Source organism: Chamaea fasciata, unplaced genomic scaffold (genome assembly GCF_029207755.1).
Source record: "Chamaea fasciata isolate MVZ Bird 193981 ecotype frontalis unplaced genomic scaffold, bChaFas1.0.hap1 SCAF_24, whole genome shotgun sequence".
Taxonomy (NCBI): domain Eukaryota; kingdom Metazoa; phylum Chordata; class Aves; order Passeriformes; family Sylviidae; genus Chamaea; species Chamaea fasciata.
In genome coordinates, this window is record NW_027094109.1 from 220,202 (window position 1) to 245,487 (window position 25,286).

The 25,286-nt window shown below is 43.1% G+C and overlaps 1 protein-coding gene across 10 annotated transcripts in view; it reads right to left on the reverse strand.

Annotated features, from left to right (window-relative positions):
- Nucleotides 1-19,916, reverse strand: part of PRDM10 (PR/SET domain 10) — a 45,164-nt gene extending 25,248 nt beyond the window's left edge. For 3 of the 10 annotated variants that reach the window (XM_066203643.1, XM_066203635.1, XM_066203642.1), the window contains exons 1-8: nt 13,514-16,032; nt 10,113-10,304; nt 8,185-8,352; nt 6,542-6,601; nt 3,748-3,867; nt 2,588-2,795; nt 1,958-2,199; nt 695-898 (exon numbers count right to left, since the gene is read on the reverse strand). In XM_066203643.1, coding sequence (XP_066059740.1) covers nt 695-898; nt 1,958-2,199; nt 2,588-2,795; nt 3,748-3,867; nt 6,542-6,601; nt 8,185-8,352; nt 10,113-10,205 — 1,095 coding nt within the window. In that variant the 5' untranslated portion in view covers nt 10,206-10,304; nt 13,514-16,032. The other 7 variants (XM_066203640.1, XM_066203636.1, XM_066203638.1 and 4 more) reach the window with 7 other exon arrangements.
- Between the last annotated feature and the right edge of the window lie 5,370 nt (nt 19,917-25,286).

The following is a 25,286-nucleotide window of genomic DNA, read 5'->3' on the forward strand; positions in this document are numbered from 1 at the left end:
ACTTACTGAACAATTGTTTTTCCAGACAAATTGTTGAAATCTACATGCAAGAACAGATTTGAAGAACAACAAAGTTTCCTGATAACAAAATTTTTTTGGTCCTCCCCCACCCAGCGCCCCCAAAAATGTTGAAAATTAAGGCGATCTCAGCCAGTCACGCTGCTTTGGGCTCAACGTAATCAATAAATTTTTAGAGGGAACAAAAAGCAAACCACAAGGAAGTCACAATATCCTGTATCATTTTTCACATGCAAACTTTCAAAAGCTCCAGGAAAGCCAGGTGAAGGGGGAGACCATATTCACTCAAGGCACCAGAAAAGAAGTCAGGAACACACAGGGCTAACTTGAAAGGGCATCCAGAATTTAAAAAAAATATCATTGCTGCAATAAAAATTAGATTGTATCAGCAAAATATATGCTGTGCCAGGTATATGCTGTATATGCTCATATGCATGAGAGAGAGAGGCAAATAAATTACATATTTTTAACTTCCTTATGAGCCAAAGCTCATTAAAGTACCTGTGTTGGTGACTAACTACTTACTGACTTCAGTGACATTCAATTCAGGCCATCAGAGGAAAAAAGCCCTAAAACTATTCACAGCAGTAGTTTCTGGCACTTACTAAGCAGGAACTTTTAAGGTACTATTTAATCAGTAGGAAAAGAGAATCCTGACACACAAGCAATGCCATACCTTGAGTTCCTGCTTGGGCTCCACGTTTTTAATGGTGGTGTAATAAATGTGGTGGCCGTACTGATAGGCCACCAGGTTCTGTTCCAGGTGGTTTTGAGCTGGACGCACAAACATCATCCAGTTACACAGAGCCTCACTGGAAAGTTCAAACCACAGGTCCTCTTGCAAATCTCTGTCTTTTCTGTCACCCTTATCAAGAGAAACCTGTAGCAAAATCCAATTACATGTGACTGTAAGTGCCTGGCAGCACACAAGAACTTGAGTTACTAAGAAAACTACTGTGCCCATGCAACTGTTACATTAGGGGAGCAATGAAGGCAGAGCTAATTTTCTCTCTGTGCTAACATGGATCCAGAAACAGGCAGAAAAATAATAAGCCACAGGTAAAGATTAAGGAGGGAGGCACAATGGATCCTTCCAAGGCTTTCAGGGACAAGAATCATTCATTAAAGGGTTCAGGCATAGTATGAGCGTGTGACTAAAACAAATGACACACTAAAGCTTTAGCTTTAGTAGGTTAAAGCTGTAAGCTGTAGCTTTAGAAGGCTACAGAAACATCGGTCAGAAGTTTCTAACAGTTTTCCTTTAATTTCTTGACTCATGACATTGCCTCAAGCAGGAAGTAGCACTTTAGGTCAGCTTCTCTTGGTTGCTGAATCTGCCTATAGTCACAACTTGCTTGTCAGACATGAACCATCACAGCCCTCCTAAGACTGTGGATCTCAACTCCAACAAATAAACAATCAATTTTTAATAGTAAAACCAGTAAATAAATGGATAAAAGTCACTCAAATCCATTTTACCCTATGCCAGTTACTTGGCAAAAGAAAGGGAATAAAAATATCTCCTCTCCCCTACATCTTATGAAGAGAAAGGTAAGAAAAATATTTTGAACTGAGGTTACAACATGTCACAAAAGAATGGCTGCAGAGTGTCCTCAGAAGGGGCTGCTATTTTTATGTCCAGATGTTGCTTCAGCTCATGTGAGAGTGATTCACAGCCTTCCATGTTATGCATCCTATATATATATATGTATTTATACATATACATATATCCTATCACCATAATGCTAGAACATTCAACAGAATTAGTGTGTCACTCTGAATAAACAGAGCAGATTTGAGGCCAAAGCAATCTGGGTGTTTCTTAGTTACATCCAGAGATGAAAGTTCCAAGACATCTCTAGCGAATCGATCAAGATAGAGAGTGACAATGAAAATCAAAGCTTAGGCACAAAATGATTCCCCCTTTTCTCACCCTTACCTTCAAATGGATATAGCAGTCTTTGAGCTCAGTCTGTCTGACCAGGGGTCCTTCCACAGGCCCAAACTGTGTACGCTTTGGGATACGCCTTTTGGAGAACACACCTCCCAAAAACCTGTCTATATAGAGCACCAGGGGAAGGCTAGCTCTCGCCCTGGTCAGCACAGGCCGGTTTGGGATGGGATGCAAAGGTCCATGTTTTGGACACACTGAGGGATGCGCGTTATTACACTCTTCACACCCTGCAACATAAAGGTAGAGAGGATGTGACTTTCAGGCAGACACTCACACACCAGCTCAGAGACAGCCTTATCTCTCTCTGAACATCTTTGGCTCAGCTGTGGGAACACTTACGCCAATAGTGTTAAATGTCTACATTTTAAAATATTAGGCCAGTGTCCAGCAAAATAAGAACAACGCACCTCAGAGACTTTACTAAAGACAGAATTTTGTCTTTTCAGTAATGTAGCCCAATTAGAATTCACATTTCTGAGAATAAAGACTCACATTTACTCATTACTGCTAAAATCTGATTGGTTTTTACCTCTCTTTAGTAAAGGGCTGATGCAGAGGGAAGAAAAAAGGGCGGGGAGGTCAAATAGTACACTACATATTACTGCACATGCTTACACAAATCATTGGGATCAAAGGGTCGAGGTGGATCTGGATCCCATTCATCCATGTCAGTGTCTTCCCCATCTTCATCCTCATCTTCATCCTCATCATCTTCCTCTTTTGTTTCTATCCTTTCCATTTGATTCTGCAGAGGTGCTAAAGGATCAGAACCATCCACAGCCTCCATAGGAGGTAACACCTGGTTATGCACCGGTAATGATGCCTGAGGAGAGAATTCACAAACAATTTAAGCTGATTCATGAAGAACACCACAAGGACAAGCAATGAAGGTCCTTGCTAGTTTACCCTTCCTGCTGCCTCTGGTAATGGAGAGGAGGACAAGGAAAGGTGCTAAATGGCTGCCAAAGGATGTTTTGCATGGCTCACTGCTGCTGATGGCCTCACTCAAAACATCTGTATTACTCCCAGGCTCTACCCTGCCAAGGACTCAGTTCTCAGAAGAAACTGAACTCAGTGATCTTCTGGACCCTTGCAGGAAGTTTGAAACTAAGTCCAGGCTCTACAGATATTACCTAGAGCCTAAAGCCGTATTTTAACTTCTTTTGTACAAGTGAGAGAATCCTGCACTTTGGCCCATGATCTTCTCTTTACAATCCAACAAAACCAATCCCCAGAGTAAAAAGGCAGAGGTCAATAAGGGGTGAGGTAACGTGGAGACTATATATAAACTATGGGACATGAAGGACAGTTGAGGGTATTGCATCCTTCCACTAATTTTCAAATTTAGCCTTTTCTTTCCTTAAAAGAACCGCAACATTTGAAGTTTGGAGCATATTCCATCACCCGCACAAGCTTCTCAGGTGGAGAACAAGAAATATTACACCCAGCAGAGCTGCCTGAAAACACTGACGAGGAATGTGGATGTGTCAGTCAGCAATACACTTTCTGTTAACTTCACTTTTCAGCACTGATAGAGTTTTAAGGTGGCTGCATACAGAACTATCTGTGAAACAGGTTTCTCTGTATATTAAATACACGATTTCCTAAACCCCCATGCATTCCATGGTGAGACTATGGAAGACAGTACAAATTTGCACTACCGTTTTCTCACATCTCCTCCCGGATCACTCAGCCACATTTCATCCCCAGAGATGATGGAGCAATGGAATCAGTGCACTCGTACATGGAAAAGGAAAGGGTGCCTGGCAACTTACTCTATCTGCTTGTGGCCCCTGCTCCTGAGCCACTGGCTGGGGGGGGTCAGCAACGCTGCCGAGCACGGACAGATTGGTGGGATTCATGCTCTGAGCAGCAGCAGGCAAGAGCACCGTTACCTAAAATCACAGGCACTCATTTTAGCACTGCAGCATTTTCATCAGTCACTTAACACACAGGCAGGGCCCAGTATGCACAGCTCCCTTGAGCCCTGCACTTGCTCAAAAAACTGTGGCATTCCCATGATTGTTGGATTCAAATAGGGATGATGGGCTGGACAGAACCTGCAGCTCCTGGGACAAAGGGAAAGGCTTCAAAGCTATAGACTCCACAAATTCTGAATCACCTATTACACATTTTTAAATAAAGTCCTATGCAGCCTGGGTTCAAATTGCACTAAAAACAGATGTTAGGAGCTCTTTAGCTCTTGGTGAAACCAGTGATTTGGGCTCTCTTTTCCTCTATGCTCTAATTTACTTTTGTTTTCAAAGGAAAAGGTAAAGAAGGACTAAGAAACATTTCCTCTTTTTTTGATTTTTTTTTCCTCAAGCAAACCCTGAGGGGCTGGAACGAGATAAGCTGTAAGGTCACTTGCCATCCAAATCCTTGTGTGATTCTATGACTCAAGATCCATTAAAAAACCAAGATGGTGTATTGACCTCGTGAGAAGCTCAAGATCACAAACAAGAGGATCCCAACAGTTATTTTTCTTTACGTTTGGTCACACTATACATTTTTGTTTACATACTCATTTTTTGTGCTGTAGCAACCAAATTAATGCATATTACCACACTGTTCCATTCCATTCAGCAATAAAACAAAGCTCAACTAAGACCCAAAAAATCACCTTTACTGCCTTTTGTTTCCTGCTTATCTATACAGGAATTTGCACCATTATTCTGTGTGACTTTTCATCCTTCTCTACAGCTGACATCATGTGGCTTCTAGTTTGTGCCTCTGATTGTTTAGCAGCTTTTATGACAAAATTCAAGCTCTTGCCTCTCTGCAGAGTGCTTAATAAATATCAGATAAAACTGAGAACAGTGAATTGGGCCAGTAGTGAGGGAACAGACAAGGAAATCTGTAATATAAGCACTTGGTCTTAGAACTCCAAACTAGTTGCTTTGCTTAAAGATGTATTAAGAGTAATGTATGAAACTCCTGAAAAACAACAGCAAAAAGACTTCAGGGAATGCTGTGATGATGAGGAGGAAACCATCATGACAGTCCGGTATTGACACTTCTCATGCCAAGTTGCAACAGAAGACGCACCATTATTCCTCCAGTGTGCCAGCAAGAAGAGGGTCACAGAGACTTGGATCTATTTGTACCCTCTCTTAGCATTGCCTACTACTCTTGACACCAAACATACCCTTACTTGCACTTTCATGCCAGGCACTGCACGGATTTTGGGCATTATTTTTATAAACCTTCCACTTTCTTTCTACAATAGTTTCTTCTGAAAGACAAGAGGAGCTTTAATTATTATTTTATCATTAGCTGTCAGTTCAGGGATGTCCCACCTGAAATGCTGATGTAAAAACAACTGCAAAGGCAGGGGTTGATATAATGAGGGATTAACCATTCACCAGAAATTAATATATGTGTTAGGACTGCTGTCAGATAGTGTTGGAATGGAGGACAGGCTGAGGACACACAGACAAGTGCTTCTGGGATAATAACAGCAGATCACCTCTCTTGTCACTGTCATCTGCACTGCACAAGTAATCTCTATTTTTAATTAATCATATATTTGTTGAATGAGATTTAAGACAATTAAATAGGAATTTTTGGCTTCTTAATGCAGGGAAATTGGTGGAGCAAAAAATTCCAGAACAAAACACCAGAGAATGAGATGACAGGTAACACCTTTATTGTGTCAGTCGTTGCTTCTCATCTATGCCTCAAACATTTAGGTCTTTTAGCACAAAAATTTGTTTTCAGGAAACATTCAATGCCTCACTCTGCCCCAAGACTGTCAATAAACACACATTTTAATGATGGCTTTGGTGATGATTCAGATCTAACACATCCATTCGCACATGTCATTAAAGACTCACCAAGCAGTAATGATTTTAAGTCTATGACAAGCAGAGAATTCCAGCCAGAGAGCTCTGAAAGCACCTGTCTACAACTGATTACCACAGTACAGTTCCCAAAGATACCATAAGAGTTAGCAACAAAATTTCTGCATCCATGATAGATGTAAAAAGAATAAGAAAAAAAATCATTCCAATCTTATAAACACAGGCCGCAGTTTAGTTCTGTTCCCAGACCACCTCACATTGGCAAGCCCAGCACATCTGATAAGGGCACCAGCCACTGAACTTCTTCAGGTTTTGCACTTAATTTTCTGTGATGTTTCTAGTAAACATAGAATTTATTCCTATTTTTCTATCCCTCGAGAACCCTTTGTGGACTAAAGGCATTTGGATCAGAACCTGTATGAGGACAACTGAAACTCAGCCTTTCCAAAATGGCACACTCAGATGAAATCAGTCACATCTGCTACAGGAACACTGTTGAAAGGTTTTTCATGCTATCTGGGGCAGTAAATTAGAATTCTTGTTGAATATGAATTAAAGAGAATAAACCCAAAATCATTCTTAACTTTTATTGTCATTCATGCTCTGGCTATTCATTGGTCTTGATCAGGGTGACAGCACAAGACTAAGATTGTCACTGGACAACTTCAGAGACAGCTCATTATCCTCCTGCACCACATGAATGTCCCTCTACCTTTCCTAACTGTTCCCTCAAAGTTTTAGGCCCAAAATGAAAACCCTTCCTTACCTGCTGAGTGGTAGCATCCTGTTGGACGTAAGCCACTTGGGACGGATCTGTAAACAGAGTCTAGACAAAGTGAAAAAGGCTTGTCAAACCAGCCCTGGGGGTTTTTACTCCCAACTCACACAAATGTTACCCTGCCACCACAGAACAACCCACATTTGAGCCTTTATCAGCTCCTAACCTGCCTGTTATCACAGCAAATTATTTCAACTTACCCAAGTAGATCTACACACAGAGAAACTAAAAATTAGGTAATGCTTCCTAAGGAGTTAATAAATTTATGTGGTCATTTGCATCTGTACAGCTAAAGTGTTTCACAGGGTCTATTTTTTTATTTACAAAAATCACTTGGTCAGTTGTTGATTTGATAAAGTCTACAGGATGAAATTCGATAGCTTTATCTATGCCCTTAATGTGTAACACTTTAAGGTAGGATAGAAGGTAACTGTGAGCTTTTTCTGCCTGAAAATTCACAAGACTGCTGCATGCTTTCTTTTGAGGAACTATCATGCGCATCCTATATGGGACTTTGATATGGCCAGGATGCTGCTTACTTTTATAGAAGCCATGCCAACTTTAATATTCTGCAAGAACAACCGAACAATACTGACAGAATCCCAGGAAAAGCAAGACTAAAGGTTGACTGAGGCCAGCCTTACTTAGTCAAAACTTGAAATATCTGAGCTTGTAGCAGCCTAGCTACAACAAAATAAAGCATAATATAATACAAATTCCTTTAGCACTGTGATAACTTCACCTTAGATGCAGAAGAGATCTGAATACTACACAACTTTTGACACAATGGCAGCATGCAGAGTTTTGGAGTTAGTTGGCCAGTAACTTCCTGGGAGATATCCTCTCAGGATATCCCTCCACACAGAAGCAGGTTTTCTGGGACAGCTGAGAGCTACCCAAAACACACTGTGACACATGGGGCCCTGCCAGCATGATGGAGGTGTCAGGTACATTCACTTTGCAGCACAGCCAATCTGCCCTGTCAGCAAAGGTATTGTAAAACACTCTTGACAAAGCAAGCCTGTTCCTTTCTAATCTTTCCACACAGAGAGAGACAGAGATGCACAGCATACTGACCCCATATAAACGTGTGCTAAAAGGGAATAAAGGCTATATGATATGATTATGCAGAAGAAAAAGAATGTAAATGGTCTATAAATGGTCTCCACAGAGACTACAAAATTATGTTGAATAAACAGAGATGCTCTGCAAAAAGACACAACTGTTATTGTAACTATCAGTTATGACAACTGTACTACACAAAACAGAGACTCTTCCAAAAGGAATATAGATGGCTCTTAGCTTTTTACTGGATACAAGAGGCAGAATTTCTGGTGAGATTATCCTTGTTCTGGAAAACACTTTTGAGTAAATTATAATCTCATCCACCTTCAGTGAAGTAACCAGCATTTCATAATTCATAGCCTCACCATGCTTTGATAAGCAGATTTGCACATCAGACAAATGAACAGCATGAAGTCCCTGCTCAGCAGTGGGCAGAGAAAACTGCTGGTAGCCACTGCCTGCTATTTTCCAGTCATACCACTTGGCTGGGAACTGGCATTCATCCCAAACAAGACTGTTGTGTTTTCTAGGTGCCAAAACCAGGCTGGGCTCAGAACCACACATGCCTGCGTAGCTTCCACGGGATGGATGTAAACGAGGGTGTGCTCCGAGGTGTCCACAGAGGTGTAGGAGGTGCCGTCAGCTGTGTAAACCACCTGCTGTGCGGGGCCGCGCTCCTGCTCGTCACTGTACATGATCTGGGCCACCGTTCCCCCCTCGGGGACAAAGTGCACCTGGGGAACAAACAGATCCTGGATTTGCACCAACACAGGCCAGTGGGACACAGCATCAGAGCCACAGGCTGCCTTGGAAAGCAGAGAGGACTTGTGTCCCAACTAACCTGAATGCAGTGAAAAACACACATTTCAAATCTCACTCAATTATTCTACCAATAGAAATCTGGACACAACTCGCATCAGTCTCTGGCTTTACTCTGCATTGCAACTCAAGATGTAACTGCTAAAAGGGCACCCACCCATACTTAGATCTTGCATGATACTTTGAAAATTTGTAAGGGAACAAGTTCATATTTTAATTGATGTATCTATTAAATTTATTCGGATATTTTTTCCCTATATGCTCATATCCCTTTCAGGATTTATGATGATAACTTCATTCAGACACTTCTGTAGTTGGAGGTAATTTTTGCTGTCTGATGAGAGGCTAACAAAACTTACTAACTCTGATACACCCCAACTTATAATATTGCAGCTCTCAGAGGCAGCAGTAGGGCATATTAGACTGCTTCTCTGTAGTATGTATGTGCAACATCAGTAGAAAATTCAACTACTTGAACAGACAAACCTATACCTGAAAACATTAAGTACAGATTCCAAGGACTACTGGAACAAGTTACGTCTAGGGCAGCACTTTAAATCTAAACAAGTTGATTTTACCAGAACATTATGATCATAACTGATGATCAGTGGCTTACATTAAATGAGTCAGAACACTGGATTCCAGTGGAAACAGGAACATGTTTGGCTTTTGTCATCCGTTACATGCTGAAAAGCATTTTCAGCGTATGGGAAAAACAGGACAGTGAGCAGGAAACCTAGTTTGAGTACAAGAATTCACAGCCACATAAAATTCTTTCACATAAAATGATGCCACAGTTACATATTTTGTTTATTTTGTTTCTCTTTTTAGCTTATGCTTCAGAAGACACCTGGTACTCCACTGTGGATGCTCAGTGCTGATTCTGTACAATAAATCCTCTCACAAACACTACAATTTCACGTTTGGAGAGCACTCTGCAAATACTCATTAAGCCTTAAAACTGCTGTGTGCAAACAGCAGCATGGTTATCCCATTGTAGAGAGAAGGGAACACAGGACATTAAAAACTGCCTTTCTTTGCAAATTTCAAAGCTGGAAATTACTAAGAGAGGCAGAATTTCTCAGCTTATGGGTCAAATACCATGCAGCACTGTTTTCCTACCATACTTTTTGAGTAAATCAATTTACAGAATTCTAGAAATTCTGAGCTGCACTGTCTCAGAGGCAGAGGGACAAGCTGCATACAGCAGAACCTGACTGCATTAGTCACTTACAATTAACATTTCTCCCTTCCTCACTACCCAGATGTCTGGCTGGAAAAAATTACTCGTATTACTTTCCCCAAGGTCCACCCACAGTTCCAACTGATTTGAATGATGCCATCAAAAGTGGCTGCCACAGAGCACAGATTTTGTTCATGTTCATTACTCTGAACACCCTTTACTCTCTCCCACGTGGTTATAAATATATTTGGACACTGAAACTTATACAGCTACTGCCTGGTTTTGTTCAGCTCATTTCAGAGCTCTGTGTCTTCACTGCTGCAGTTTGCACAGCTCAGTTTCTGAAGCTTTAACACCAAATCACCACAGAAATGTTTGTACTTCTGCTCAAATGAAAGCTGAGCTTCTAAACTAAATCAAGGCAGAATGGGAACTAACCCTCCCCACCAATCCCAATCCAGACCAAGCAAAGGCAGAGCTCTGGCTAATCACCTGAGCAGTATTCTGTTCCTGTGCTGCAGACTCAGTCCACACCTGAGGACTTTCCTCTTTCAAGTCCATCTCCTCCCTGCCTGGGTGCTCCATGAGGAGAAAAAAGATCTACAAGAGAAATGTCTGGCTGAAGGGATTCATCTGTTCAAGCGTTTCTGCTTCCAGAAGACCAGGTGATCTTCAGCAGCATGGCTGTAAAAAAAACAGAGAACAGAGACATTAAAACCAGCATGACACATGGCATGGAGCTATGAGTGATTTATCAGCTCCGATACTTCAGTAACAGTGTAAAGCAGGTTTGGCTTTACAAACACTTCCTACAAGACCCAAACACCTTACGTTATGGGAATAAAGGAACAGAAATCTTATCTCACTGAGCATGATCAAGTCCTGCTGTTCACCACTTTCCATGTGCCATTAAGGAGGAAACAAATCAACCATTACACCAATTGCACTGAAAGATTACACCAAATTCTTCCTGCATGTCTTTCCTTGGCTGCAGGCCATCCACACCAGCTTCTTCTCATTATCCTTCTGGTACCTACAGGCCTAGAAATCAACGAATAATGCAAAAAATGGACCTGAGGCTTCCAACAAGAAAACACTATGTTCAGAGATGCCCAAATTGTTTGAGCACCAACTGGTTTTCCATGTACAGATAGATTTGACCTGGGAGAAAACCCTAGGCCCAGGTTAGTACAGTATTACAACAGCCAATTACTAAAAAGTAACAATGAGTCTTAAACTCTCAGAGATCCTGACAAACTGCTTCCAAGCTTGGTTTTTTAAAATCGCCTCTTGCGATTTCATTGGGGCCCCTCAACCTGCCATTGCAATCCCAGAAGGGTAATCTACAGCTCTAGTGATTGGTTTAGTCAGTGGTTCAGCACCTTCCCAATCCTTCATCTCTAATGTCATATTAAATCACAGGCCAGGAATTATCATGAGGCTGAGGCCATTTCATTTCTCAGCTACTCCAATTAACTTTATTTTATATCCAGTGCCTTGCTGAGCTGATCCAACACCAGTACCCATCTGTGCACCAGGAAGGAAGCAGAGAGCTCCTTGCTGATGCTTTCATTCATTTGCATTTTAAATGCAAATTATTTTAGTCATAGTTTATCCTTATAAATGCAAGCAGTTTGTCATTGACAAACTGAAAAATAGATAAGGAGAGGTAAAAAAAGCAGCAGGCACTTTCTTTCTCCCCCTAATTTTGCCAGCAAGGACTAAGCTGGGCAGACCTGAGCACTGACTGTTCCACTGGCCTGGCCAGCATGGATAAATCACCAGGGCAGGGCAGTTTTGGGCTAATGTCACTGGACTGCATGGTGGAGCAAAAAAATTGTATTACTTACATATACACAAAGAAAAACATTGGGAAAGATATTTCTAGCATTGCTAGACACCAAGTCATGCTGTTACTGGTGACTGGAGTTAACACCTGCTGTCACATGCTGAGCAACCCAGCACACATGGGCCCCACAAAAGCAGACACTGAGGAACAGTTTTGACTTTCTCTTATATCCAAACATTTCCAGTTACGGGAACACAGGGACAGAAGTCTCATCTCCATTAATATTGCTTGATATAAAACATCCCCAAAAAGCACTTGGGAGAAAAATTAAAATTAAATCCATATACCAGCATTCAATGCCTGATCTTAGTATGAACAAATTAACTGCAGCAATTTATGGATAAATATTATTTATTTATATATCCAAGTGCACACATGCTCTGATTTATAAATAAATACCATCCATCCCCAGCTGAACCTTTCTCCCAGATACTTGTTATGTTATTAAGGATTAAATTAGGGATTTTCTCATATCTAATCCTACCTCATTCACTGACCTCCTTCACTCATTTGATCAGACTATATAAATATATACATATATCAGGTGTATGATCATCTCTACCCAAGTGAAATGTGACAGCATTTTTGTCGGTAACACTGTGAACAACTTCTTTGCAAAATTTAACACCTATCCTGTTGATATTCTTCAGCTGGTTTATCCACAACGGCTCTTGTCCTAGACTGCCAGTATTAATCAAGAGCCAATTCAAGTAATTGCCCTAACAGTAGCTGGTAGTTTAATCAATTACTAACTGCTTAGAAAACTAAAAATAAAAACAAACATTAGAGGTTTCAATTTGGGGTGGTTTGATTTTTAAAAAATATATAATTGCCCTGTTAAAAAGAATGCAATTACATTACCTACTAATTGAATTAAGGGAAAGGTACAGTTCTTGCTAACTCCACATGGTGCAACAAGTAGCAGAATTTTTGGCTGACATTCCCCACCAGCAGACACTGAAGGTCTGAAGGAAGATGCTGACTCACTCCTGCAGAGTCATTTTGACACAGATAACTTACAACTTGAGTACAAAGGAGACCGAAGGGTTCAGGCAGGGTCTTTAAAAGACAAAACTGGGTATTAAGATTCATCTCTGAAAAAAGTACAAAAACGTTGGAAAGGAAAGCAGAAGACAATCATTTCATGGTTCTGAAAGTTGGCACTAACTTAAAATCTTGGGGGGAAAAAAAAAGTAAGGCTGAGCCAAATTCAGTGGCCCACTGCTGAAGATTCTATAAACAGTCTGGTTATTGCTGTTCTTGACAGAAATGAAAATAATAAACAGCTCAGCCCAGACAATTGTGCAGCAATAAGGGACAGTAGTAGGAACAGCAGGATTTGCTGATGCTTTCAACTTCTGCACTTCCAAATTTACCCTCAGATCTGCCTCTAGTATGCATTCCCTCAGTACATCTGTAATTATGAAGACACACTAAAAAACACATTTCCCTGGGAAAATGAATGTGCTGAGAGCAAAGGCAATTCAGGAGGAGACAGGCCATCCCCCAGAGAGGTCGCAGGGCAAATAAATGGGGGGGGGGGCAGGAGCAGGTGTTGAAATTCAGCTGTGAAACGAGCCCTGAAATCAAGGCCAGGAGCTGGAAACATCTTATCCGAAGTCACTGACAATAGAACTGTCACAAAACACCAACACCTGAGCAAGTTTTCTGACGGATTACAAGAAGACCAAACTAACTTTGCTCACTGGTCCTGAATAGGATGCTCCTTCTTGTTAATCCTGCACAATCATATTTCCTTCTCTAGATCCCGCTCTCAATACCCATTACAGCCCTGAAACAGCCAGCCAGTGTCTTGAAATTTTAACCATTTCCCTGTGGTCTTCTCTTAGCTTTGGTAGTTTTTTAGCAGAAATAAATGTGAAACTTTGGACAGAAGCATTGCCAAATCACTGGCATGCAGGGAGCGCTCTCTGCTTGCTCTCCACACTGTTCTCCCACAGATTATCCTTTGCAATTGTTGATTTTTCTCACAGTATCAAGCACATTAGACATTTTCAGACAAGCTAAACAACAAGACATGCACCTCAACAGGAAGCTCTGCTACATCCAAGGGATTACCATAAGATTCTGTGTAACAGAAATTGAAACTCAGTTGCAGAAATCCTAAAAGAAAAAAAGATAATTAAAGATAAAAGGCATTGTGATAGGATAAACTCAGTTTTTTCTCAGTATGAAGAAAGTAGGCTACATTTTGTAATAAAAATCCATGTAGAGATTCAGTAAAACTGTAATCCAAACAGCTTGCCTAAATTTATGTTAAATTTATGTGTTATGTATGTCACAACTATATTCTCTCCACTATAAAATATAAGAGGCCTGGCTCAAATACTACTCAGTACACCCTTTTTTTTTTTTTTTTTTTTTTTTTTTTTTTTTGGTGTTTGTTTTTTTTTGTTTGGTGGGTTTTTGGGGAGGGGTTTGTTGGTTTTTTTCTTTTTTGTATGCTCACAGCAAGTACTTCAGTAACTTGAAGATGATGAAATATTACTTTTTACTTTTCTGAAAGTTGAAAGCTTAGTCAGTTATGACACATCACCCAATAGTCAACCAAAATTCTACCAGCACCCCAATGCTTTTATACAATCCAATGAGCATCACAAACATAAGCAAGAAGCAATGCCAGTGGGAGATGTTAAAGCATTTACAGTAACTGCAGACACAGCATTTTCCTCCCCAAATAACACGCATGCCTCACCCTGTCCATGCTGGGTGATGACACAAGCTGAAACAGTAATAGGCATAACTGGAGAGTACAAATATAGTCCAGTACCACTCCAGTATGGCAGTGGTGAGGCAGTGATAGTCCTGTGTGTAACTATATATTGTACCAATTGCGACACAACATGATCCAAGAACCAGCACAGCTCCTGTGACTTTGAAGTATCTGTTGTAGCGGAACATTAGCTCATTCTGAGCTGTGCAAGTAAATGAACCATCCCTTCAAGACAAGACAGGTTTATCTCAGAACACCATTTACATTTACCTTCCTTTTCTCAACACCTTCTAGGACCTGCTGCTGTCACAGACATACAGCCATCTCTCTTTAGTTTTGCCTTTTATATTCTATCCAGGAAATGTCATTAATGACAAAACTTCTCCTTTGCTGCTCCTGGGAAGCACCTTGGTGTCATTGTCTGACAGGGTTTTTTTTGAAATCTTGCTTAAAATCTCCTTTTGAACTCTGCGACACTCTCCAACTCCTCCCTCCTGATTCTATGGGATAGTGTTTACTCTGGAGCTGTGTTATTAAATCAGCAGCTCCCCCGTGCACTGCATTCAGCTCCAGAAGATGGGAAAGCACTGCTCAGAGGGGCAAAAAGCCTCATTCCCTATCAAACAACAATGTCCTCGTTAGCTTTGGTGCCTCAGCATGAGACACCCTGAGCCACCACAGCTCCACGTGTGGCCCATCACAGGGGCATCCATGATCCCCCCACAAACACTCAGGAGTGAACGGTGCTGTAAGAGAAAACCACTAACAGCAAAGTCGCTGCTGGTTTGTGTTTGGTGTCTAAGGGTTTTAAACACAAGTTAAACCCAGTGAACTCACCTAGGGCTTCAACGGAAAGCTCTGAAAGTCAGAAAAAAGCACCACCAAAAAAATTAAAATCACCAATAACCATATTTTCTTGGTAAACCTGCTATTAAAGAATGACAGTTTCTTTCAATGCTGCGACTACACAAGAAGGTACAGAGAAAAAAACCTCTGGGGACTTCATCTGCAGAAACCTCTGTGAGGCTCACTAAAGGCATTCTGCTGAAAAATTCAAGCCAGTGGCTGCCAAACACTCATTTTTGTCCCTTCTCCAGGATGAGAAAGGGGGAATATTAAAGCTGAGCAAGGGGAAAAGACCACCTCCCTGCTCAGGGAGCAATAAAGTCACTCAGTATCTCAAATGAGAATCCACTTTACAATATGGTAACAGTGCACAAACCAGTTAACGTGATTTACTCCCCAGAGCCTTGCTATAGCCTGAGGTTCCTTGCAGCAATAACAGCAGGCACTATTGGCTTAATCCTCCCACAACTGAGCTCACTGACAACTGTGTCACCCCAGCCATGTGCAAGGGCAGCAAGACTGGTACAAAAGGGGTTTTACGACTCTGAGTCTTCCTCCAGCTTTTAATAAGAAAATGATTTATTATGCTCAAAAGGAACATCACATGTGCCTGCAAAAAGCTTTATCCCACACATAAAGTTAATTATTCCAGTTTGCCTAGAAGGCAGAGCCAGTGCATTTCCTGAGATCCTTTAGCAGGAACATGCCTTCATTGCAGCAAGAAGGTTTCTAACCTCATTGAGGACTAAGTCAGGACTGTCATCACCTCCTCTGCATTCCCATCCATCACAGGCACGTACTGTTTCAAGGAACTCTGGCCCTGGTACATTTTGTGTGAGTGCTTTCAATCAGGTCATATAAAACCACAATATTTATGCTTTACTGGTGAGTTAAAAATGGAAATCTAGGGCTGGGACAGCAAGAATTATTTATTTCCACAAAGGGAAAAATGGCTTCAATTTATTTTGTTGTATAATAAATAGAAGAGCTCAGCCAAACACCAACTCACTCTTTACTGCCATTGTGTATAATGAATCTATCTATATCCATATCCTTATGGATATGGCACATCCATCATCAAAGCAACAATGAGCTGGAGGAGATCTCTAAGACCAAGGCCAGTCCTCTGCTGCTGTGCCCAATCACATGTTACAGTCCCTTTTCTAAAGGGACAGTGCCCACGCACTGAAGGTGACAGCACAACAGTCTGATGTAACTATTCTCTCACAACTTATCAGGTAAGTAGCTAAAAATCCGTTTCTACCACAGAATACAGGAGAGAATCCAGCCTGAGCACAGGTTAACATCCTCCTGGGGAGTACTAGGCTGGGTTTAGACACCCACTCAGAGATGCTTCAAGGACATGTCTCTTCAGTCCTAATTCTTGTATAATAAAAGGTTTCTCACACTGTCCTCCCTCGCAATGGACAAAGAGCCGACTTCATTACTTTCTACATATGCAAATCTCTTCTTTAGTCACCTCTCTTCCCATTTGCTCAACATCCACATATCTACTCCAGCAACTGACTTCTTTCTCCCACCCTCAGCTTCCTGAATCTATGGCTGTGTTCCTCATGTTGTCTTCCCAATGTTTCATCCTCTGAGGTCCCTGTGATATCATGGGCTGTTGAATCACATACTGCAGGTTCTTGGGCTCTAGCTGCTCAAGGCAGTGACACTGTCTTCCTAAAGGATTTGGTTTATAAATCACAGAAAGAGAAGTCTGATAAAGCAAGGGAGCAGGGAAAACATGCATTTGAAGTACAAGATGACACAAAAGGAAAATAAATGTCTGAATCAGTGTCTTTTACAGTTCTGCCCACACAGCCCTCAAGATGGCTGTTAGGGGTTACTGAAAGAAAACAAACCATTCCCCTCCAGCTTCTTCCTGCCAATTTTTTGTCTCCCATCCCTCCTCCTCCAGTAAACTCTTCCCAAAAGAACTGTCAGCTGAAGGGGATTCTTCCCCTTCCTACAAGCAGGTGGTGCTGCTTCCTCTCTTCTTCTCCCACCCCCCTGCACCTCTCCTCTGAATTTTCACCTGTTGTAAAATTCGAAAAAACAAAACTACCTTGTTTAGGCACATAAAAACAAATACCTAAGATGGCTGCTTCAGAATAGCTGCTACTCTGCACTAACGCAGAGAACAAATGGACTATCTGCACTTTCAAGCAGGTGGGGATTGACATACAGAGCCATTTCAGGGCTATGATACAACTACTGCATGTTTTACTAGCAGGAGATAAAAGTGACAAATAGACCCAATCTCATGTTCAAGTCCAAACAAAATTCACCATACAAAACCAGCCCCCTTAATTAGATACACTTAGATGTCCATTACAATTCAGTGCACACAGCTGCCAGCATCTGCAGGTGGTCAGGAACACACTGGAAGCAGCTGCTCGCTACAGAGCAATTTACCCCAGGAGAGCTCATCCAGGGATTCTCTGCAAAGGGTAGGACTAAGGGGGGGCAGAGAGCAGACAATACTACAGACCCATTTAACTTTAAAATCAAATTGTCAATTATTCTATTAGATTACGATAATAACAATTACACCGATATTTCATCCTATAAACAAGGTAATAAAGCTGTCTCTTTTCACACAAGAGAAGCATCCATGTAGCAAAATGCCAAAACCGTCAGTTTCAGAGAGAAGTTTTCCGTTTAAGGACAGACTAGAGCAATAGATGCTCCTGTACTACTTTTCCTAGAAAGGAAGGTATAAGAAGGCTGAAGACTGACAATTATTTCATCGTGTCCAGAAAAGATGCAAAGAATTCTCTTGTAAAATCAGTTGGTGATTCATTAGTATCTCATCTTCTAACTGAACTACAAGAAAAAAATAACTTAATTATTAAAAATCTAACAGAAGAACACAAAATTTCAGTATAGTCTCTACTCTCATTCAAACTCACAGGGAAGCACTCATAGGCATTTTACACTCATAGGTTTTTCACTTGATCATTCTTTAAAGACCTGTAAGAACCATAAATATATAAATACATAGTGATATACTAGACAGGTTGATGCCGAGGTACCAAAAAGTGCATCACAAATACCAACCCTCCATTGCACTGTCAGGACTATGACTACTGTCAGTAGCCTAAACCAAATTTAAATTTTAATTTAGGGACCCTTGTAAGAGCCCTTCTGAGGCTCTGCAATGTAAGCTGAGAGGAAAGAGGTGACCACGCATAGCTGTTGTACAGGCAAATAGCCCTAAAAAGGTGGATTATCCCTTTAGGATGAGTAATTCTGAAAGGCACGGCATCAGGACCTTGTTCTTCCATTCCAACGCAACCAATTAACCAACTCACATCAACTCACTTTTAATGGAACGAGGGTACAGGAACGGGAAACGGGACAACAAGATCCCAGTATCCACTTGCTACAACCATACCAAGACCACAGGAATAGGATTTTGGAACGAGACCACCGTCAGGAGAGCAGTGAACCCTACAGTTTCCATCTGCAGCAACTGCTGTTACTCATACCAGGACCCTCATTAATAGAACCACCTCAGGTCAGTGTGGAAGGGCCTAACTTCCCTCCACACCAAGCCTCACGGCCACTCAGCCAGAAGCCTTGCCCTACTGGAGCCACACGGATGCCCTGGGCTCCCTAGAATCCCCCTGAGGCAAGAGAACCCCACGAAGGTGGGACTCCAAGAACACACCCCGCCACCGCCCCTCACAGGGCAGACTGCGGCCTTTACCCACACCCCTAATAGAGTCTCCACGGCCATCGACAGCCAATCTGAAGACGGGGTGAGACGCCCCATCCTCTAACTAGGCCAATAGGAGGCAGGGGCGCGAGGCACGCAGCCAATCAGCAGGCGTGAGTGCCCCCATCTCACACCGCCCGCTTCCCGCCGCCGCGCCCCCGCAGCCGCCCTCGCCTGAGGGCGGCAGCGCCATCAGCCCCTCGTCAGAGCGCCCGGCGGCCAGCCGGCCCCAGCCACTGAGGGCCGAGGGGGGACACGGGCGGGCGGCCAGGGCAGAGGCTGAGCGGACAGGCCGGACTGGGCCGGGCTGGTTGCGGAGGGTGGAGGAGCTGGGCTGAGCGCGGGGCGAGCGGCCCAGAATTATGGTGGAGAGGGAAGACCCCCACAGTGCTAAGGGGGCAAAAATATGGTTCCAGCACCTCCCCCCCGCCGCTCAGGTGCCGGGGTCCGGACCGTACCACGCAGGATGGGGGGGGGGGAACAAGGATAGGGGCACCCCCTCCTCCCTATGTCCGGGGTGGGTGGGGGATCCCGGCTGAGGCGAGGAAGGGGGGGTAAGCGGACTGTACCTCTCCCGCGGGGTAGGGGGGGGTGGGGAAGGAAAATGAGTACGCCCTACTTCCCCCCCCCTCCCCCCCCCCGGCAGGAGCGAACGGTTTATCCCGGCCCCGCACCGCCAGCTCCGGGCGCCATCTTGGGTGCGACTAAAACAACAAGTCTAAAACCCCCGGCGGCCGCCGCGGCGTCCCCGGGCCGCGCTGCCCTCCCGGACCGTCCCATCGCGTTACCTGAGGGGGTCCCATGCGGGCGCCGCGCCCCAGCCGCTGCCGCCAACCCCGCGGCGGCCCCGAACCCCCCACCTGTCCTCACCTCACAATGGTAGCTGCAGAGCGGGGGGGGGCCGCCCAGGCCTCATTACCATAATCTGCCTGGCAACAAGCTGCGGCGTCGCGCGCTGATTGGCTGAAACTCCTCCGCCAGCCACGATGGGGCACAGAACTCCTCAGGGAAAGGCTCGGAGCGCCCAGGTCAGGGGGTGGGGAGGGGGTGGGGGGAAACACCCCAATCCGCGAGGAGGGGAGCGGGGTAGGGGTCCTCTGCCCGGGTTTTTACTCCCACCTTCGGATGCTGGCGTCCAATCAGAGCCCCGTTCTCATCCCCACCAGGGGTATCTCCGCCAATCAAGCGGCGCTTTTCATCGCGTCGCTCCGCCCCCTCCTGGGGGAGGCGGTGTGGGCCCCACGGGCAGTGCCCCCTACTGGGGGGGTGAGCGGGGGTGCCGGGCAGTGCCCCTTGGTGGCGGGAAGGGGCGGGGCGGCGACACCTCCCACACACACCGCTCGCTCCGAATTCTCCGGGACAGGTGCGGACGGCCAGTCGCCCGCTGCCTCCTGAATGAGGAGGTTACTCGCAAACTTGTCGTGGCCTCCCGTCCGCAATGCTCGGCAGCCCCTTCAGTGCTATCTGGCATCTCCTTGGAGCATAATTAGATAGAATTGTGTCAAAACCAGCGGGTTCTATTAAAATTTTACTTAAAGCTGATAAACTAAAAGCTGAAACGTGAGCTGTTAATAATCGGTCGAAGGTCAACCCATGAGAAAATGCCCACTAAAGGGCTCCTACTGCCTAAAACGACCGTAAAGGATGCTATAACTTAATTTTGTCATGGTACATGAGTCCTACATGTCAGCTCAAAGAAGGATAATTACAATTGTTCAAAAATATAACTCATTGGTCATTCCAGTGCAGTTACTGCCGTACTTTTTAGTATGTATTTAGTATTTATGTACTTGTATTATGGTGGCAAGGAAAAACATCCCCTTCGTATCGCTCATTTGCCATTAGCACGCACTCGGCTAGCTCTTTAATCAAGTAGGTCAGTGGATATTTAAGCCAGACATTCCCTGTGTTTGGGACCTTTTAGTTTTATTCTAAATGGCTTCATGGACTGTGTGTAAACCACTATTCACTGCAGCAAGGGCAGCTACAGATCCTGCAATGGGCCATTGTTGCCAACTGACCAAAGCCCAGGAGGACAGGAAGGGGAAATTTGGGTTAAATATTAATTTGTTTAACCCAAAATCAGTTTTACAGAACTGATTCTGCTCAGTCTCTGTTCTAGGAGAACAGCAAAAGGGTCAAATGTTGGTGCCATTAAGTGTAACTCTCCTTTAGGTCTGTCCTTTTAAAGCCTGGACTAGTCTTTTAAATTAAGAGCTGCTGTTGTAAATTGAAATCATCCCATTGTACTGACCCCCTTCCATGCGCAATCAAAATTTCAAAAACAACCCACAGAGATACAAATTTTCTAATTTGTGTCTATGAACTTGATCTTAAAATGGTAGATGTGGGTTTTAAACCTCAAGTCAGCAGAATTAGTTTAATTTAGAAGTTTGCTGGGTTTTTTTCCCCTTAGCTATACCTCTTTGCACCTCTGGGCCGTTCTCTGTGGGAGTAATGGAGCCAATTTATTTCTCTGTCCCACAGAACCAGTTTCAATTTCATTATACTGTGCTGAAACTTTAAGAGATCAAGTACCATAAGGCAATACAAAAAAGCAAACAAAACTGCTTTATTTCTTAAAAATTTTAAAAGCTGCATGTATTACTTTTTAAAAAATTAAAGTGCATTTTTACTTGGGTTTTCCAAGAGTCTCCCTAACATTTTTGAAGACTTGGTGGCTCCACCACAAGAGATGTAGTCCCACGGTGGAATACAAAACAATGCCCTTTCCTGAAACAGGGCTCACACTGAAAGTTGTTCCACAGGTTATTTTTTTCCCTTTGTAGTCAAATCAGTGCAAGTTCACCGTGAATGCACCAATCTGCCAGATGCTGGTCTGATTCATCCCCTGCAGTATCTGGCATCTGATGTAATGCCTATTGTAATTCCCACATTCCATGTGTTGTTTCTGATGCTCCAGCACAGGCTTTGTTTCCCCCACAGCCTTGTGCTAGTAGAGAGAGCAGCCTTCACATGAGGTTATTTATTTCTGATCTTCATAGTTCAAGTGAACTGCATGAAATACACTCCCTTCACCTCCAGTCAGGAAGGTGCTGTAATCCTCCTGAAAGTCCTCCTTTCCCTGCTCAGCTCCATGTCTCCATCCCTGCATCATCTCATTCGGATTCTGCTGCTGCAGCAATTTCTCTCATCTTTCCTGTTCTGTCTTTTCCCTCTGGCCACTCCAACGTTCATTTTTCCACTAGTTCCCACACGGAAGCAAGTGTCCTGACTGTCTTCTCCCCCCTTTTCATATTCCAAGTGGAAAAGCACACTGGAACTCCACCCCATTTAATTTACTCATGAGTATCTTCTTGTCCTCTTTCCCTTCGGCCTCCTCACCCCTTCCTTTCACCTAGAAAAACCACTCCTAAGTCTCTGCCTTAAAAACAAGCCTCGCACACCTGAACCCCACTCCCTAAAGCTGCTTCCCAACCCTTTCTCAAACTCCCTAGGAAGATTTTCTGTTTTTTCCCCCATCTATAGGGATATTTCAGGTTTTGTTTGGGTTATTGGATTTTTCTCCATGACATAATCCCATTTTGAGGAACATATAGATTAAACATGACAAAGAAAAATGCTCAAGTGCTCTAAACTCATTTGAGTTATAGAAGCAGCCACTGCCTCCCTGGCCCTGGTGACCTCCCAGTCTCATTCTGTGCATGACAAGTAGGTACTTAGGTCTAGATTCCCAAATTAAACTGCACATGGAATTGGGCTATGCTTTGTGGCACCCACTTCCCACCCCCATGCAAGTCAGCAGCTGGCTGTGATTTAAAACTCCAATCTAGAAGAGAGAAAAACTTCAGCTCTGTCCTTGGGTCTGCTACAACCTGCTAAATTATAATGCAACTGAAATGTAATTACTTTTCATCCTGCACAGAGAATACAAAACACGAATTCACTTGTTTAGAGTAAGCCACAATAAGTTTAATTAAAGTGACCTCATGTAAAACGCATACAATAAAATTATTTTAGTTTGGTTCTCAGGATCATTCTTCCCCCCAAAAATTAGTTGTTGTTTTGGTTCTTTTGGTTTTGTTTTTTTTTTACATGCTGAATTAATCCCTTTAACTACAAGAAAAAAATGGCTAAAACAAATTTGAGGGTGTTATAACAGCATCTGCATCAACTCAAAATTTTATATTTTATTTTAAATGAAAAATGTACCATTAGCTGAAGCATTTCACCTCATGCATTCCCTACTGGCTCTCTTTTTGCCTGATTTGTCCTCAACCAAGTGGGATTTATCCTCCAATATCTAATAATAAAGAGGCATAGAAATAAGCCAGGAAACAACCTGCCTCACAGCCCCCCCATCCCCTAATTTTCACTGCTCATTTGGTAAAAGATACAGCAAGTTTTAGGAAAAGGCAGCTTTTCAGTTCACTGAAAATCTATTTAGCAAAGCCCTGCTGGGGTGTTGGGATAGGAAAAGTGAGTACTGATGCCAAAATGCCTGCAGGGAAAATATTTTGCCACTCCAATATATCCCTGACTCCATTGGAACAATATTTATAAAGGCAGCTTCTGCTCCTGATGATGCCTTGAGATCCCGTGGTTTTAAGGAGACAGAAATCAACTGGGAGTTTGACATTTCAGTGCTTTTGCTGCAAACTATCTCTTTGAAAGATTCTGTAGAGTTAGAAAGGGATTTTTCCTTCTTTTGCTCAGCTGTTCGTGTGGAACCCCAGCCTCTCCTCAGGCAGCGTGTTGTGGTTCTAGGAAGCCCAGTTTAGGCAAGTACAGGAACTCCAGCGGAACCCAGTTCTTCTCTGCATTGACAGACTTGTTCATTCTTGGAGCATTTCCCAGAAATCTGCACTGGACAGATGTAGTTCAACTTCAAATCTAGGTCAGCTGCTTCTTTAGCTGGGATTACTGTTGACTTAGTGCACGAATTTCTTCTCTGGGAAGGATCTCAGCTATAATGATCCTGACAGCACTAAACTGTCAGCACCCAACACTACCAGATGATTTCCCACTGGAGTTCAGGTGTCTCCACGGCCCAGCCCTGGTTGTGTAGTAGCATTGCCATTTACAGGAAATAATTTGTGCATCAACTGCAAAGTAAACACAGAGGGTGTTTGGGTTTTCTTTCCATTAGCAGGCCAGAACGACTCAGGAAACTCTCCACGCCTTGGGACATTTCTGAGTTCACTAGAAAGTTAAATAAAGGTTTAATATTCTCTATAAAATTATTCCTATAATGCACATTATACAAGCACTTTATACAGCCTTTGACAGCCTTTTTCAAAATGTGGTGATGAGATGACAGTCAGCTTTCCCCCACCTCTGTCAGGAAAGAAGGGATCTTCAGAGATTTTCCTCCTGCTTCTGCATACATTTGGTAGATGAATAAAAGAAGCAACATAAAAACACATTCCACGATAACTTATGGTAGATGTTTAGACAGCAGCCACATTTTTTTAAAACAAAATTTTATTTTAACATTTAATTTAGTACATGTTCTAACTCTATACTCTGTTTATCTTGGCTTTTTATGGAACAGCTAAAAGCAAGTCTCCCAGTTGGAAAAACTCTGTATCCTTTTTCAGTGCTTATACAGATAAAAATACTTATCTGTCAGATGGTCAATCTTCCTCCTTCTGCAGAAGTTAGAAATTAGAAGTCTGACTTTCTCACGGATGTAGGAGCTGGCAGAGGGTTTCCTAGCTACCAAGTCCTGTCCCTCACAGACACCTCAGTGTATAACCTGAGCAGGCTCTCCCTGATGAGAAACTGAGACTTTTACGTGACACCTACAGCTGGTCTGTAGCTGCACAGATAATTTGGCCTAACAGAAGACAACTCGACTAGGATAGCTTGTTAGGGAACAGAAGTAAACAAGTCCCCGGGTGTGTTAGTGATAGGTCAGGTTCAAACTCAACAGAGGACCCCACCCAATCCCTTTGAATATGAATGCACCCATACCATTGCTCAGTGAGGTGGGCGGAGTAAAGATCCTTAACCAGTCACTTATGTAAACATGGGAAATTTGAAGCCCCTATGTAAGGGGGCACCCGACTATAAAATTCGGCTGTTGCTTTATGATCTCAGTGTGTTCTTGTTGCATTCTAGTCTCCATCATCGGGGACGCTTTTATTCTTGCAGTTTTGAACAAGGGACTAAAAACATCATTGAAGACAAGTAGGTTCTTTTTTCTGAAGTCTGTTCCTACTCACTTCACGCCTTTTAAGTAGGGTCTTTATCCTTACCCCAGTGTTTACTCTCCTGATATATTTATAGACAGCAGTCACATCCTCCCCAAGGTTTGTTTTGTCAGACTGCACAAACCGTGTTTCTTTTGTTCCCTCCTATCTAACACGTTCCTCATTCCCAGCTGCCTACCCAGCCCCTCTGCTCTAGTGGGGCAACAGGGCTTTTACAGAGAAGATTTCATTATATGGATTGATTTTTAAGGGCAAAAAAGGTCCCCTGGGATATCTCCAGCTCTTATCTAAAAGTCTGTATTCCCAAGCTTGTGGAAATATTCACCAGTTCCCA